Source organism: Coloeus monedula (genome assembly GCF_965178545.1).
Source record: "Coloeus monedula genome assembly, chromosome: 8".
Classification (NCBI taxonomy): domain Eukaryota; kingdom Metazoa; phylum Chordata; class Aves; order Passeriformes; family Corvidae; genus Coloeus; species Coloeus monedula.
The window spans coordinates 31,286,500-31,302,805 of record NC_138788.1 but is presented as its reverse complement, the minus strand read 5'-3'; the positions used below and the strand labels follow the sequence as shown (position 1 = coordinate 31,302,805).

At 34.9% G+C, this 16,306-nt stretch overlaps 1 protein-coding gene across 1 annotated transcript in view; it reads right to left on the bottom strand.

Moving 5' to 3' along the window:
* The window catches only part of ATRNL1 (attractin like 1), a 439,114-nt gene that overhangs the window by 293,131 nt on the left and 129,677 nt on the right, over positions 1–16,306 (bottom strand). Inside the window, exon 20 of the mRNA XM_082285771.1 lies at positions 11,942–12,035. Within this exon, the coding sequence (XP_082141897.1) occupies positions 11,942–12,035 (94 nt within the window). The remainder of the gene's footprint in view (positions 1–11,941; positions 12,036–16,306) is intronic.

Here is a 16,306-nt window from a genome sequence, read left to right as displayed (position 1 = left end):
AGATCAAATTTTCAAATGGGATTATAAGTTTGCTTTGATTCTAAATCAGACTCCTGACACTATTTAAAACAGTTCTCACTCTGCCTTCTAGTCCTTTGTTCTTTTCTTAAATTGCTGAAAAATTCCCTTTTTTGGTAATATAAATGTAATAGAGATGGAGAACTAAATCTTTAAGTCAATCCTTCTGAAGTGATAATCTAAGCCACTCAGACTTCACTGCTGAAGTTGAGGATATCATCAGGTTCTTGGATTGATTTATGGCCTTGTAATCAAGCTCCCCAGCCCCATTATCTAGGCAGCTAGATAAATACCACTTACTTTTCAATACATCCACAAGAAAAAAAATAGAAAACTCAAAGCATGCAAAGGCTGTGCAGCTTAGTTTATATTTTATTCTTTCCAGTGGTGATTATTCAGTACAAAAGAAGAAAAGAATAAGGGAGCATTTCTAATATTAAGACATTATTAAGTACAGACAGAATTGGTCCTATGTTATTTCTTGTTGCCTTATCAGTTATCATTCCCTAAAAATACCTTGCATGTGATGAAGAATTTACTTTTTGTGTCAAATGTTGTGAGTTTACATTATGAGGTAAAATATTAGATACTTTTCAGTAATGTTTATTGTAACTTAATGTCTTTTCAAGTTTTCATTATTTCATGTCATTCACATGATAATGCAGGCTAAGAATGAAGGCAAAGAAAAAAAAAGATGTTTATGTAGGCATTTGTGCTTCCATATGTTCAGCCTGCAGAATTCATTATCCCAGGTAGTCCATCTCCCGATTTTTAAACAGGAGTGAAACAAATATTCCTCTTAAATAGACAAAGCTGCAGCAAGGAAGAATCAGTACAGGGAATCACATTAGATTTCAGCGACCAACTTCAACCACATTTCTGAAGCAAAATAGTTTTCACACCCTCCTATTTTTCCTTATGTTAATTGTTAAAGTACAACTCAGATATCTACAGTTTTATAAGCAACTCTAAAATGTTGCATGCAGTCCCCTTATCTACCCAACTACAAGAATGAATTAACATTTCATTTCAGTTACCCATCATTAATGCAGAAGTGGCACAGAAAGCATCCCTAGCACTGCCTGTACTTGGGACGTGGGGAAGCATGAGGCTGTGGGCTCTACTGCAACAAGTGCAGAGATGGAGTTGGGAAGGAAAGAAGATTCAATATATAAGAAAACCTGCTTGACTGCCAGATGTCTGCACACGCAGCTGCAGCAGAATGCAGGTTTGTTGGCAGGCTCCTCAGGATGAGGACTCCTTAATGACAATTTAGCACTGCATAATTGATGTGCATAGTCTATGTAATTATCAGAAGCTTCATGGAAAAAGAAATGAGGACTAATGCATTTCTCACTCCCATGTCTTAATACCAGAACACATTTCTTAGTTCTGTCTGTGCATAGCTTTAATCTTTTGTGTGCATTCTTCTAATACTCTTGGCAACTACTGAAGCAATTTAAAACTAATAACTGGCAACAATGTGAAACAAAATGTCTTAACTTTGAAACCAGAAATATAACTATTACAGATAAATTTTCATCTATATGTAAAGGTATGCAATTGACTGAAAGAGAAAACAGAAAATGAAAATAGCAATAGGAAGATGCATATTTCATCTATTAGAGACCATAAGACGAGAAGAAAAGCAATCTTTCCATCACCAGGAGATTTCTAACAAATAGTGTCTTTAGCACCCACCTGACCTAGCCTTTCATTTTGCTCTATAAAAAAATTCCTTTCTTCCCTTTCTTAGTAAATAAAATATACAAACATCCCAAGCTGAAGTTGATGGATATATCAGTGGGCTTTTCATCAAATGTAGCTTCATTTCTTTTACTTATTTGTAAGGTTTTAAAATAAAAAAAGGGCGTGGTATTTCATTCAAGTTGAGCACTGAGCAATCCATATCAAGCAAGATAAAGAGGCACTATTGCAATTTCAAACTTGGCTACATGTTGATAGCTCAGAGAGAGCTGTGAGCTCTCACATTGGTATTTTCTTTTCCCATTGCTAACTCTACACTTGCACTTCCTTAATGACAAATTGATTAAACCAGATGTCTATTTCAACTTTAACAACTTTTGTACCAATTACTAATTACCATACTAATGGCCTATCAGATGTGAATTATAAGCTCAGATCTACTCTGCACAATGGGTATTATTTTATCTGAGAGTTAAGAATTGAGAATAATGAAGGGATTTTCAACAGCTTTGAAAAATCCCAAGAATTGTAGATCTACTGAGAAGAATTTGAGATTCAAAAAACCTGTTTTTTTAAATTCACAATTTAAAAAAAATCAAATGTTTGGATTACTATACACATTGAACTTGTGCACTGGTAATAAGGAAAACATGGGTATTTTGGATGGATCTGCCTTAGAAAACTGCTTTCCCTTCAAATAAAATCTATGTCCTCCACAATGTATTACTTGGATAGCACAAGCCCTGGCAGCAGACACACAAAGAGAGTCCCTTCAAAGCCTTTGCTCAGTCCTCATCAAAATTATGTCATCAGTTATCTGCGCCAAGCAGCAACATCAACACAACCATTTTAAAGCCACTCAACATTCACTGTAGCATTACAAATCTGGTTTTCAACAGAAAACAACTCTATAATAGCCAATATTTTCAGGTAACTGTCAATAAAGTCAGTATCACCTTCAAATCATTCAACCTGATGTTTTTTAAAATGCCGAACTTAATACAGATTCTATTGAAAAACTATTTTCATTGTAAATTCTCCTTGAGCACTTTCTCTACCCAGCTAAAAATAGAAAGCCTGCAGTGCAAGAGGACTGTGTTGTATCAGTTAATCTCAGTAAAGAAATACAGCATTGGTTAAATTCTAACTCACCTCCCATTCCATATGTATTTTGAGTTTTCCACATAGTGAAATAGTAAGGGAAAGACTTATTTTGACAGACAATATCCTAATGCTTTATTTTATTTGTATAGTGTCCTGATAATTCAAGAGAAAACTATTCTGAAGTAATTCCTATATATACTTCCCACTGGATTTAATTACAAAGTTATTTTATAGCTTTCAAAAAAATCCATTTTAATAATGTTCAGACTACATTTAATCAAGTATCTCAGAAAATTATGGTTATTAATAATATACAAACATATTAAGTATAGATCAGGTGAAATAATCACTCATTTCTATCTAAAAGGATTTTCCTTAAATTAAAACAGAAAAAAAATATTTTTGGTCATTTAAAAGGCATAAGTGCTAATAAGTGCTATTTATAATTTATTGAGAACTGATGTTTTGTGCCTCACTAATTGGTGTCATTTCAGGAAGATACAGCTTTATTTAAAAACTAAAAAAAGCAAACCAAACAAAAATGGAGAAGGTGAGTTTTGGGGGACATCCAACACTATTTCATAAACTCACCATAGAATCTTCCCTATCACAAATCTCAAAAAAGGTCACAATTTACATGAACATGCAAAATTTACCGTGTGCAGAAACTGTTGAGGTTCCTTTGAAATCATCTCATTGTTACAGATCACTTTTAAATGAGTAGAAACCACTTTCTCTGTCTCAAAACTCAATATATCTGTGGCCCACAACAATTTTTACTTGTTTTTCTCACAAGTGGAGTTTCCATTAGTGAGTGCTTAAAGTCTAGCAGTACATAATGAAATAGTAGTTCTGTGTATTGAAATCAATGTCTGCAACCAAATCATCATTGTTTTTACAATATAACTCCAGTCTCTCTAAACTTTAGCCAGACAAACCTCATTTCATCTGATAATCAGTTGAGGAAAACGAACCAATTCTCCCTTCTCTCTAATGAAATACTGTAGAAGAATCTTGCTAGATACTCAATACAGTGGCACCATGAATGATTCAGGGAAATAATTTCATGAAGTTTTTTTTACTAGAATATATTTATGCACTTCTGCCAGAGAAGGTTAAGTATCTATTTTATCCTTGGTGGAAACCACAGGAGAAAGGGGAAGCTGTACAAAGAAGTTCAGAAAAAATTAATACATCTCCAGATGTAGCAGTCCAATAGTCAATCAGTATAGATTGACTGATCTTAGCCTCAATTGAAAACTAATAAAAATAACCTACTTGATTATGAAACAACTGAAAACTGATGGCTTTATACAGCAAAAACTTTTTTTTTTTTTTAAATAAAAGGTTTCAATTAAGAGCACAGCAACACTGCTCTAAGTCCCTCTTTTCACTTATTTCCCTTCTCTCCTTTCCAGACAACTAACAAACTGCTTCTGTCTATGATGCTAAAATGATCAGCATGAATGGAGGCATGTCAGAAACCCTTTGGCTTTTCTCCTCAGCTCTTTTCCAACACAAAGGACCAATAATGATACATAACATTTTGAGAAAACATTTTTAAGGATGATCTGTATCTGCTATAATAGCCAAGATTCCCTCAGAAACACCAAAAAATTAAAATCAGTCTGACACCATTGATTTCTCAAATGTTTACATATACTAAAACTGACCAGTGTTTGTGTTTCATGAAGTCAAAAATGATAAAATATGTCAAATTCTTTGTTCTAGACCAGCTCCATAAAAATCTGTACTAGCAACATCTGTTTTCTGGAAGATGCTCACCTTGAAAAGGTTTTGTCCTCCATAAAGTTTTGTAGGAGTGCTTACTCCTAAATCTTTTTTTTTTTTTTTTTTTTTTTAAGATCTCCTTAAATATTCCCCTTCCACAAAAGAAATATCACTTTTCTCCCTTCTGCTCCAAAGTTAATTGTCCAAAGCTGACTGCAGTAGCAGTAGTCAGCAATAATAACAGTGATGTAGAGGGCTGTTACTGTAACACAGCATACATTGAATTTAATCAGTTACAATAGAGCAGCATATAGTAGAACTTTTAAAAAGAACTCCCTGAAATATCTGGTTTTGTCAGTCACAACTCAGCTGAAGGATTTTTTTCTGATGACAGCAGGATGAGTAGCCAGAAAAGCCATCAGTTATTTTCTTTTCCTTCTATGAAGTGAACAACTTATCTTTAACCAAAGTAGTAGGAAGGGCCAACCAACTTCATACCCTACTGGAAATCTGTGTTATTTTTCCCCCCTGCCTGCAGAGTAATTCACAGATACTACCCTATACATGGCAATTTCTGATTTGTGAGATTAATTACAGCTCCCATGAACAATGACAGTTTATAATCCAACCCCAGCAACATGAAATAACAGAATAATTTTATTAACAGTTAACAGAGGTAGTGACCATGGTAATCAAACTGGATGTATTTATGTTTTGTGGAGACCCCAGCATTGTATCTGGACAGAAAGAACAGACTATAGTGTTGGCATTATTTGGTTCATGCAGGTTAAAAAGACTGGCTGGTAGAGCCATATGTTGAAAAGAAGCTGGTCTCCACTGTCAGCAGCCTCCAGAAAGTGTTTTCTGGAATCTAAAGACTCTCTATTGGCTGTCTTACAAGAAATTCTCCTGTCTCCTTTTTCATTTTCTCAAAGCAGCAATGCCAGGGGACGGTGTAACTGCAAACACCTCTCCCACTGGGCTGGTGCTTTACAAGAAGAGTCGTTCATACTGATTTCTGGCTTACGTGACTTACGTTACTCAGCATCCCTAACTCTGAATTGAGTTCTAATCCTGGCCACAGAAAAGCATTCCCAGGTGCCTTTACTGCACACCCTGAAAGACGGAATGCAGAAGAGCCCCGTCATTTTCAACAGCTTGAACTGGGGTTAAAAAAGACAACCTCAAACTGTAAATCTTTGCAACCTATTCTGACCGTCTGAGACTAAGACAAAGCACTGGCTATGCAGTTATGTGCACTTCTGCTTTAAAGCTAGCCCTAGGCAAGATGTAAAGCCAGCCCAATCCACAAAGGCCTTTGACCCCCTTCTTTCCAAAAACAAGCACAGAAACTAAAGCTACAACTTTTCTGGGTAAGAAAAAAAATCAGACTCAAAGCAATTTTATGGCAGTCATAACCTCCCTTCCTCTCTTCCTCCCAGTAACTCTTCCATGGGGCAAGAGTAACTTCTTCTCTTTTTCCTGTATGAGCAAACATTAACATCACTCCCACTCCTAATTTCATCTCAGTCCAAACTCAGTACCTAACTAGCTAAAGGCAGAGTAAGTGTCTTCAGCTTATATTTAGCTTTAAATCTTTATGGGTCTATTTCAGACCTAAAGAACACGCAAACCTGTCTAGTCTTTTCAGCTGTGCTATTCTATTTTAATAAAAATAACATGTAGAAGCATTACCTTAACTGTACATCCCTAGACAATTGGGATTATAGCAACACTTTGCACCAAAAATTACTAGCATTTTATATAAAGAGGTTTGCCTTAAAACAAATGCATCCTGAGCACTGGAATTCAAAACAGGTCTCACTGGCATACAATCTGTGAAAGGCTTGGGCAGCTGATATAACATGCACTGAGCTAAACAGATTATTCAAATGCCAGTCACTGAATGGCATGGCCATGGCACTGAAGGAACAATTTTTAAAAACAAGATGTTTTGATTCACTTCTTTTGAAAGAAAATCCAGGACCATATAGTTTTCAAATAGGAAACCAAAAAGATTTTAATCTATATCCAGCATCCATATAAATGTAAACCAATTGAGTACAAGAGACAGGGACACATTTATTTCTACAAAGTTGGGTAATTTCCTGAATAAAATGTAATATTTGGAAGTAACAATGCTTACAAAAAGTGTAGTTTCACTTACAGAGAGCCTGCAACTCTGAAAGGTCCCAGAGAGCCTCATGAACTTTACGTATCATATACTGAATATACCAAAGCAGACAAAAGGAGCCTACCACAGAACAAAAAAATCAGCAAAAAGGCCAAGAGTGACATACAATAATGCCAAAACCCATATTTTACTGTTCTTCAAATTTTAGATTTCAAATGCTTCAAGTGCCTTCTGAGGGTTTAAGCTATTAGAGTGCATTTGGTTCACATTCTGAATATTAGATATTAGACATATTGTTTAAATGAAAGCTGCAATTTAAAAAAAATGATTGATGCTAGAAACATGAATTAAAAGAAAAAATATCTCAAATCCTTGAAAGATGTGACAATAATTACTACATGTAGAGCAGAAAATGAGTACATTTAAAACATAAATGTACTCATAAATGTTGAAGTAGGAGTTTTATTTTATTGTTCTCCTTAGAAACCCAATGATCCAGCTCTTTGAGAACTAGCTGAGGGCATGAACCTGTCCTTAAAGAGGCAAGCTAAAATTTACAGGCAGTTAAATAAGAAGAGAGGTAGTTGCTAAACCCACCAACACCTACATGACAGATTTTGCTGTAATTCTCCAAACAGCACAGGTAATGGAGTAACATGCATTAGCATGTCAAAGTTTTCTCTTAAACTGAAAACTCAAGGACTGGACTCAGCACGAAGTAGAAAACACGGCATATGAAATACAACTAATGGTGGAATTTGACCAAATGATAGAAAAGGGGAGAGGGGGAGGAAGTATTGAAAACAGGCCAAAAAAAAAAAAAAAATGCTGTTCCTGTAGTAATTTAAACCACTAAATATTATACTTTTAAACTTCACTTTAGAAAACCACCAACCACCACAGTAACCAGTATTAAATGGATTATACCCTCGATCAGGAATATACAGTTCCTCAATAGAATAAGGGGGTTTTTGTTAAATTTCCAGCAACAATACCTTTTTTCTCTATTTGGTTTTGGGGTTTGTATGTGTGTCTCTGATAAAGGAAGTTCAAATCAAGTGAATTTATTATATGGTTGCTGCCAATTCTTCCCCTACTGGAAAGCAGCAAGAGAAACTCTGAGTGGAAACAATTGGGAAAAGATTTACTCCACTATCAGCAAATAAAGCTGCAGTGATATCAATAGAATGGTGAATTTGACTCATAACCCAATATATTTTTACCTGCCTTTCCATCTGGTAAGAGGAATTGTACCATTCTGTGGAAGGAAATTACACAGGGGAGTACAGCTGGATATTTGAAAATCTTATTCTTATGTAAAACAGACTATCAATAAGTGCTTATTTTTTATGCACGGATCCTTACATTATTAAATAGCTATTTAAAGCTTACATACAGGAAAGATTTTTACCAAATAAATAGTGTATATTTTTATAAATAAAATCGTATTTCTTCCACTTTTACAGAAGAAGTATGTCTAAGAATTTAATGGTCTGGACATTTACTAGAACTAAAATGAGCAACGTATTTTATAATCTTGAATTTATCCTTCTTACGACTACATAAAAATATACCATATGAGATTAAAAATAGTATTTTTCTCCCAGTATTTTCCTTCCAACTAGTAGTTCTTCATTACAGAGGTTTTGAAGCCCAGTTTTATCCCAGTTCTCACAGGGTGATGACAAAAGCTACAGACGCATTGCCAGGTGAATGCTTTCACTTGCAAGAGCCCAGACATACTGAATCTTCTCACAGAATTATTTAATTACTCACCTAATCCCATAATTTTTGTATTTTTCTTCCTTGCATCTAGCAAAATTTCTCTCGCTTAGTACCAAAATTTGAACTTTGAACCATCCCCTTAGCATATTCTACACATTCCCACAGACCTATTCCCTGAAAAGTTCCCTGTGTATAATCCTGCATACGGATACACCAAAACAGATGGAATTTTTAAAGCCTCTGCCAGGAATTCTACAAGAAAATAAAATGAGCAGCTAGTAAATCAAATGTTAGGGAAAATTTAACAAAAAAAGCAATAGTTTTCACCTAAAAATATGGTTTAAGTCACTATGATTTTCTTGCTCCTATCAGCTATTTGATTACCAAAATTAAGGGGAAAAACAAAATTCCAAACTTCTTATGTGTATCTATTTTAAATATTTTACAGTCTAGTTACTTAGAATAATCAAACCAATTTCCTCCTGATTAGGACATAACTAAAGGTTTTTCCCAACTGAAGCTACCTACTTAAAGGAAACAAAAATATTAACTTTTGGAAAATATATGACCATATGTCAATTAAAGAAACATTGTAAAACAGAATGTAAATGTGTGCTCCAAGCTGCTTTACAACACTAATTTTGATTTAAAATGGCACTGTGCTTCATGCCATCCAACAGCACAATTAAGAAATGAATGCAACTGAGAGATGGGTACGCTAAAAATACATAAATAAAAAATATAATAAATAAGATCCTCCATAAAAGCACCAAGTTGTTAATGTAGGGAGGGAAAAGTAAGGGAAAAAGAAAAAAAGAAAAAGTGTTGAAAACTTTCCCTGATTTCCTAAAAACTCTTCCCACAAGGAATGGTGTGTACATAACATAGGGCCCTGCAGCTTTGACTTTTTAATCAATAGCATTCTTGACAGAAGTATAAATCTAACTTCCTCACTAAACAGCCACAGTTTGGAATTTTCATTGGAATCCTTATTTTAGAAAACATAAGGTTGTAGGTTTGCTGTTGAGATTGCACAACAGCCTAAAAACACCTAAAACATTCATCCAGAGCAATGGAGAACAGTATTCACACTTTGAATCAAGTTTCAGATGATTTATACAGAATATAATAAAGTAACAAATACAAGTAAAGCATTAAGCTGATTTAAATTCATCCTTCTAGATAATGACTGCATATATATATATCTACCTTATGGTATATTCAAAAGAGATTGTGAGTGTACAGATGATTTTTAAAGAGGAAATAGTTTTCTATTTTTTTAAGCATAGTACAAAATAAATCAAGTTCATATTCTTCATATGAAATTTAGAATGAGTATGGGACTGCATTCCATGACTCACTAGTCATGGAATCATCACTAGTGATTTTTTTTACATTTTTTTAAATGTTCTTCATCTCCTGGTGTTCTAAGGGAAATAGTTAAAAAACATTCAATTGAAACCTCCATATAGGAATGGATCACTCTTCCAAACCAACCATCAGAGTAAAATGACAAATCCTAAATGTATCATTTGATGATGTCCTCCAACTCTAAATCTGTGGTTATTTGCTCAGGTGTCTGAAGCCAACAGATGTGAATCTCACAATCTGAAATGTCATGACAGCCAAAAAAAAAAAAAAATTGAAAATGGCTGTAGATTTTATTTCATCCAAAAAAACCCATTGACAATTCAAATATCAAATGTTTTAACACCACAGCTTGCCCTGGATAAGGTTTGTATATGAATCTAGAAGGGGAATGTATTACATGCAACTAAAAAAGGGATTTTCAGTCTGAAATTGCAATTTTAAGTTTACTCCTGAGAAGACAAAATTCAAATTCCCATTTCATCTGTCTTGTGGAACTCCTGACCAGGGAAGTCCAAGGAAAACCTTTTCTCTTCTAGTCCAGTAAGTGGGATAAAAGAACATTTAAGGATAGACAAACTCAGGACAGCAGACTGATACAGCTGAACAGCACAGTTGATCATATGAGACAAAAATTCCAAACCAGAGTGGAAAAAACAGTGATGAAACAGACACAGGACAAAGGACAACAACAACCACAGAGGTACATTAATTCAGACTGGGGTGGAGGCCTGTAAAGAGTGCCTTATGTGGAGGGTAGTCAATAAAGAACTGGCATTTTCAGCACAGAAACTGTTTTCTGTGGTTCAAGTGTTACAAAAGGACAGAGGAGAAATTGTTGGGTTTTTTCTTCCCATTCTTTCTATAGTTAGAATGGCATCAATACAAGTCCATAGCACATAGCTGGTAATCAGATCACTCATTAACACCTAGAACTGATTAATTGTTTGGGGGAAGAAAGAGGGAAAAGACTTCTCAGTGAAGACTTAATTCAGAGCTTAAAGATATTATCATTCCAGCTTTTGTCATGATAAAATTTCATCACTTAGTCCTAATCTTGATTTCCCATCTCATCCTGAGAGTCTGCAATTAGCTGGACACAAAGTCCCAGAGGTAGGAGGGAAACAGTAGAGCTGCCAGCACAGCTCTTTCTCACGGATATACAGAGAGCCCCTGCATCAGAAATTTGTGTTTCTGTACTATATATCAAGCCAAGTGTTAAAGGTAGGATCCAAGCCAGTTCACTGAGTGTATCAAAGACATATTCGCACACCCAGTGTAAGTGGACGTCCTGTGGCAGGCAGAACAGAAGCACCTGGCACCTCTCCCTGCTGGGGAGGAGTTAGCTGGATTCATATGCCTTTCCCCCAGTGCCAAACAACACTGCTATGATAAGTTTACTGCCAGATACTATTACAATAATTATAGCTGCAAAATGAATAAGGTTCCTATTAAATAACACAGTGTGTCTGATAGAATAGATTGAAAGAAACATCTTTAAATATGAGGTAATTCACAATTAACTTCAGTGTGTTATGTCTCCTACTTGACAAGTTAGGCCACTTCAACACTTGATTGTTCTTAGTACTCCTTTTGTTAGGCTCTATCCGAAGGTGCAAACTCTTCCTCTAAACACAAGAGGCTATTCCAGTGCAAAAAAAGAGTACTTTCCATAACAGATCTACACATTGCTCTGGTCTAGATTTAGTGAGGTGGGGAAATGTCTAAAACACCTTGGTAAGGTTCCAAAACTCTAAAAATCGAATCACTGTAAATTCTGATCAAGACAACTTACAAATACAATGAATATAATTACCAACTCATATCTATTTTTTCCTTACACTAATATTTTTAAAATGTAAGGAAAAGGAAGACAAATACAGGTAATTCTCCAGTTTCTTCTTGTAATAGGATTTTTTTAAAACCTTTAGTGTCTTCAAAGCATTATTAATAATTGTGATGTAACTCTTTAACAGAAGTCTAAGAAATAGTGAAATTTCCTGAGAAATGTAGGGAACACTATATCCACCACTAAAACAGTGGCAGGTCAATCACAAAACCCAATACTAAAACAAGGATGTGAAACAGGAAAAAAAGTGATTATTCACTAGTCAAGGATTGCAGCAAGTTTGGGCTACATTTAATTGTACTCACAGTTGACACTGGTCTCCTTTGATTCCCTTTGTTGTGCAGAAACATTTTCCTGTTTGCATGTGACAGATATTTGCATGTCCACTGCACGTGCAAGCTGTAAAATCAAAAGAGGAAAAGTGAGATTTCTTCACTCAAACTTTACTTTATCATGAAATGAATATTCATAGATGTTAATACTTCATCCCAAACACATTTCCTACAAGCTGTATTGAAATACATATCTATTACTACTTCAATTTTTTTTTTTGCAGAAAATTTCACTAGCACATCATTTAGTTTATTTTCTGCAGAGTTAAAAACTATTCATGTGCCATTAGAGGTTCTCCTCCACACCTTAAATAAAAGCGGTTTGAGAAGAGCCATTAAAATCTACCATTTCAACGTGCAGCACAGAAAATTATTAATAATTTATCTTTGCTATACAGGGCGAAATCCTGACCAATGACAAAAGCAATGACAACATTCATTTAGTTTCAAATGTTTGTTTAAAGTATTATTGCAGATGTTTGGTAAAAGATCTAATATAATTGGAGTTCTTGTTTTTGACAAAAGTGAACAAAAAGAAATCTCTGAAACCGTGTGAACACAAGCAGAGTAAACACTACAGGTATAGTCCACAAGAAGAATCTTCTAGAAACAGGAAACAGGCACCTTAAAAACTCCTGAAATCTGAATTGAAGGAGAACCACAGGAACATCATCATCATCACTTCATTTTAAGGCCAAAGTAATTCCCTCCACAGTGGTCTGCTCACTGCCACTATTGCTGCCTGATAGATTCTCCCCTCAGAACAAACCTTCACATTCTCGGTTCTTGAGCACTCTTCTTCCTTTTCCTTTTCACATTTATTTGAATTGCTTCCTTGTTTAGGCAGCCATCTTTTATTCCTAACCAAGTGTACAAAATTTACTAATCTCTCCCTGGTAAATGTGTCAATATGTCCCCACATCAAACTGGAATAAGTCCCTGCTAGTCACACTAAAAGTCTTTGTTTAATGCAAAGTAACTCTGAACCTACCATGATGATCATACTATGCTTTCACTGGAGTTTTAATTACGACTAAGATAAAGGATTTAATATATGGGGTCCTGCTTGGCAACAGATATGGTACCAAGTGGTGACCTGTATAAGATAAAAGTTTATTCTCCATTTTATAATCTCATATTGAACTCCTATCACAGATTGAGTTTTAAAGTTCCATTCTACTGATAAGGAATAACACACAATGAATCCTTCTTTGACAGTGACCCACCCCATACACACTCTCACCTCTCTGCCACAGCCTAAGACAAATAGAGAAAAAGGTACTAGACAACATAAAAACCTAATTAAATGTAAGATATTATTGAAATAACATGTCCATTTCAGGACTTCAATGGTTTGTTCAGCCTTCAGAGCTCAATAAATAGCCAGCTGAACAGAAGGAGGAATTCTTATTAAGGAGGTGCCAGGTATTCAATCTGTCTGCAAGAAACACATACTAGAAATTTCTGTGCAGCACAGTGATGTGTGATGTTTCATAACACAACACTTCTGAAAAATACCTATGGTTACCACAAATTCCTACATTTTGTAATTTTGCCATCGTCTTTACACCCCACGATAAATGTTCATTGAAGTCCTGCCACTATATAATCAGTTATGTTTTCCTAAATCCATTCATGTTTTCCACTCTACTTTTATGGAATGATTATTTAGGCACTTTAAGCTGGAAAAGCCTCTTTGCAGAAGTTAATTTTATTTGTGTAAATCTTTGCAATGCTTTCAGTGAAAAATACAGAAATATATCCTTAACAGCTTATTCTGCTTATAGTTAAGGGCTCTTAACAGTGATGCTCCATTGCAGGACAGCACAAAAGTTACAAAGGAGCTAAAAGGGTGAATTCTAAAGCACATTCCAAAAACTGTCAGTATTTTGACAAATATAAAAACTATTGCCAACTAACCTTAATTGATTGCTCCCACAATTATTGCTCACTTAATAGGAAGTAGATCACAAATGTGAAAGTGGAAAACATAACTGATTATATAGTAGCAGCACTTCAATGAACATTTATTACTCTCATTGAGCAAGTTCCTATTAATCTCACTGTTCCCTGGATAATACCATGGAAAAAGACAACACCTTTGCACTTACACTTTTTAAATCTCATCCAGAAAAAATCTGTTTCACAACAATGAAAGCATATTTTAATATGCTTTTTACATGCAGTTAATTATCTTGGGCTTGCAAGTGTGTGATGAAAAATGGATTCCTACCAATCTGTAGATCTCTATGTGGGGTGTAACCCAAAAAAAATGCATTTAAGACGTCACTGCTGTTACTGAAGCAAACATGACTGAATGTGATCAAAGAAATCAATAGCAGAAGCAGGACAATCCTGCAGGGCATTTGGAAGAAGGTTGACATTCTTCCATTACCTCAATATTTCCATACTCCTGTTTACACATTTTCTTTAATATTTTCTATTTGTTTCTCTCTGCTTAACCACTCTTAGCAAATGGTTTCTCTTGGGATAATAATGCAGTTAACAGTTAAAACTGCAGCCAAGGTGGGATCTTTCCCAGCCTAATGCTACTAGAAATACACCAAGTCTTGGAATCAGTTTTAAAATCATATTTTGCACCAAGCATTGTCAGCTGGCAGAAGTCAGGAAAAGAGATGCAGTTTATATTTTCTGTATTTTTTTTGAGGCCAACCCTTCAATTTGTTCACTGAAACGGTTGTCAAACACTGGAACAGGCTGCCCTGGGAACTGCTGCTCCTGGAGGGATTTAAGAGATGTGTGGATGTGGCACTTGGGGACAGGTGTTAGTGATGGGCTTGGCAGTGCAGGGTTAATGGTTGGACTGGGTGAGTTCACAGGTTCTTCCCAAACTAAATGATTCCATGATTCTGTGTACTCTGTGCTGCACCCCTGGACAGAAACAGTGAGTGCAGCCCAACTTCAAGTCTTCCCATACTACTCTGTGCATTCCCCTCCAACTTGAGTTTATATCATGGCTTCATGCTTTTGTTTAAACAGTTACTTTAAATACTTAATTACCATGCTTTTTTACCAATAATTAAATATTTAAAATAAATAAATACTATATGGCTCACAATAAAAAACCTGCTTAAAAAATAGAATTTAAACCTGGTTTTGTTATGTTATTTTTTACATATTAAGTGAAATGATGACATTAGAATTTTAAAAACAACAAGAAAAAACCTCACCCTTGCAATATCTACTCTATTTTTAGGGAAATAGCAGCTCAAAATACTCTTTTGTACAACATGCAGATTCTAAGTGGAGCAGAAAGATTATATGAAAGCAATATAATCCAGTAGAGCAAATCCATGCTGCAGAATCACAGCCCTATAGAATTTATTAAATAATAAATCCACAGTATGATTGATTCCAATTTGCCAGCTCAGCACATAAATGTTCTTGCTGATGCTGACAACAAAAGAATACCCATCACTATTTCCACAAAGTGTGCATTTTAAACAATTGAATTTAAAAACACTTATTGCTTAGCCCCCATCTCCAACATACAGCTGGCAAGAGCATTTTTCTTCTCAAATGGAGCTCACTACAATTGGTGCTTTAAGTAAATATGTTTGCTTCCATGAAAGGCTACTAAATCATAGCTGCACCTGGATAATTACTTTAAGACACCTTACTGACATTTTTCAAAAGGAAAGCTATGACAATGCTATTAAATATTGAGGTATGCTCAATACTTTGTTAATTTTGCTGACATTCAAGGCTAAGTTAAATCAAAAAAAAAAAAAAAAAGGAGATACAGTGTTTCTCATGCAACGAGGCTCAGTAAGAAATAGCAAGTATAAACTTCTATTAGATCCAACATTTTAGTGCTCAATTGCACTGTAAATATTCACCTATGTAATCCATTAGCCTACTCATATGAGAACTGCCCTACAGAGACTATTTTCTACATTAGTAATATTGCAGAACTGTCTAGTCACTTAATTCTCTAGAAATGTGTATTTAGCCCCTGATACTCTTTTAGCATTCGACAACTGCTTTTACAGGAAATACATGAAATACATCCATTCCACCTTTGAGACAGGCAATGTAAAACCAAACAGATGTGCCCAATAACACTTCTGGAATATCATTAGTTGAGTAGCATTAAAATTAAGCTAAAGAACTTCTGTGAAGCAGTGACCAATAAAAAACAGGAGTACAAAAAAAAGGAAAAAGATGCTATTAGAACGGACTGTCATCATGCAGAAATTGAACTGTCATTTTACAGTGATATGATTATCCTCCATAACAAATCAGTCTTAATAGAATAATTAAGACATATACAACTCATTTTATTTTCATCTTTCTTGTTTTACCTTGTGATTTATC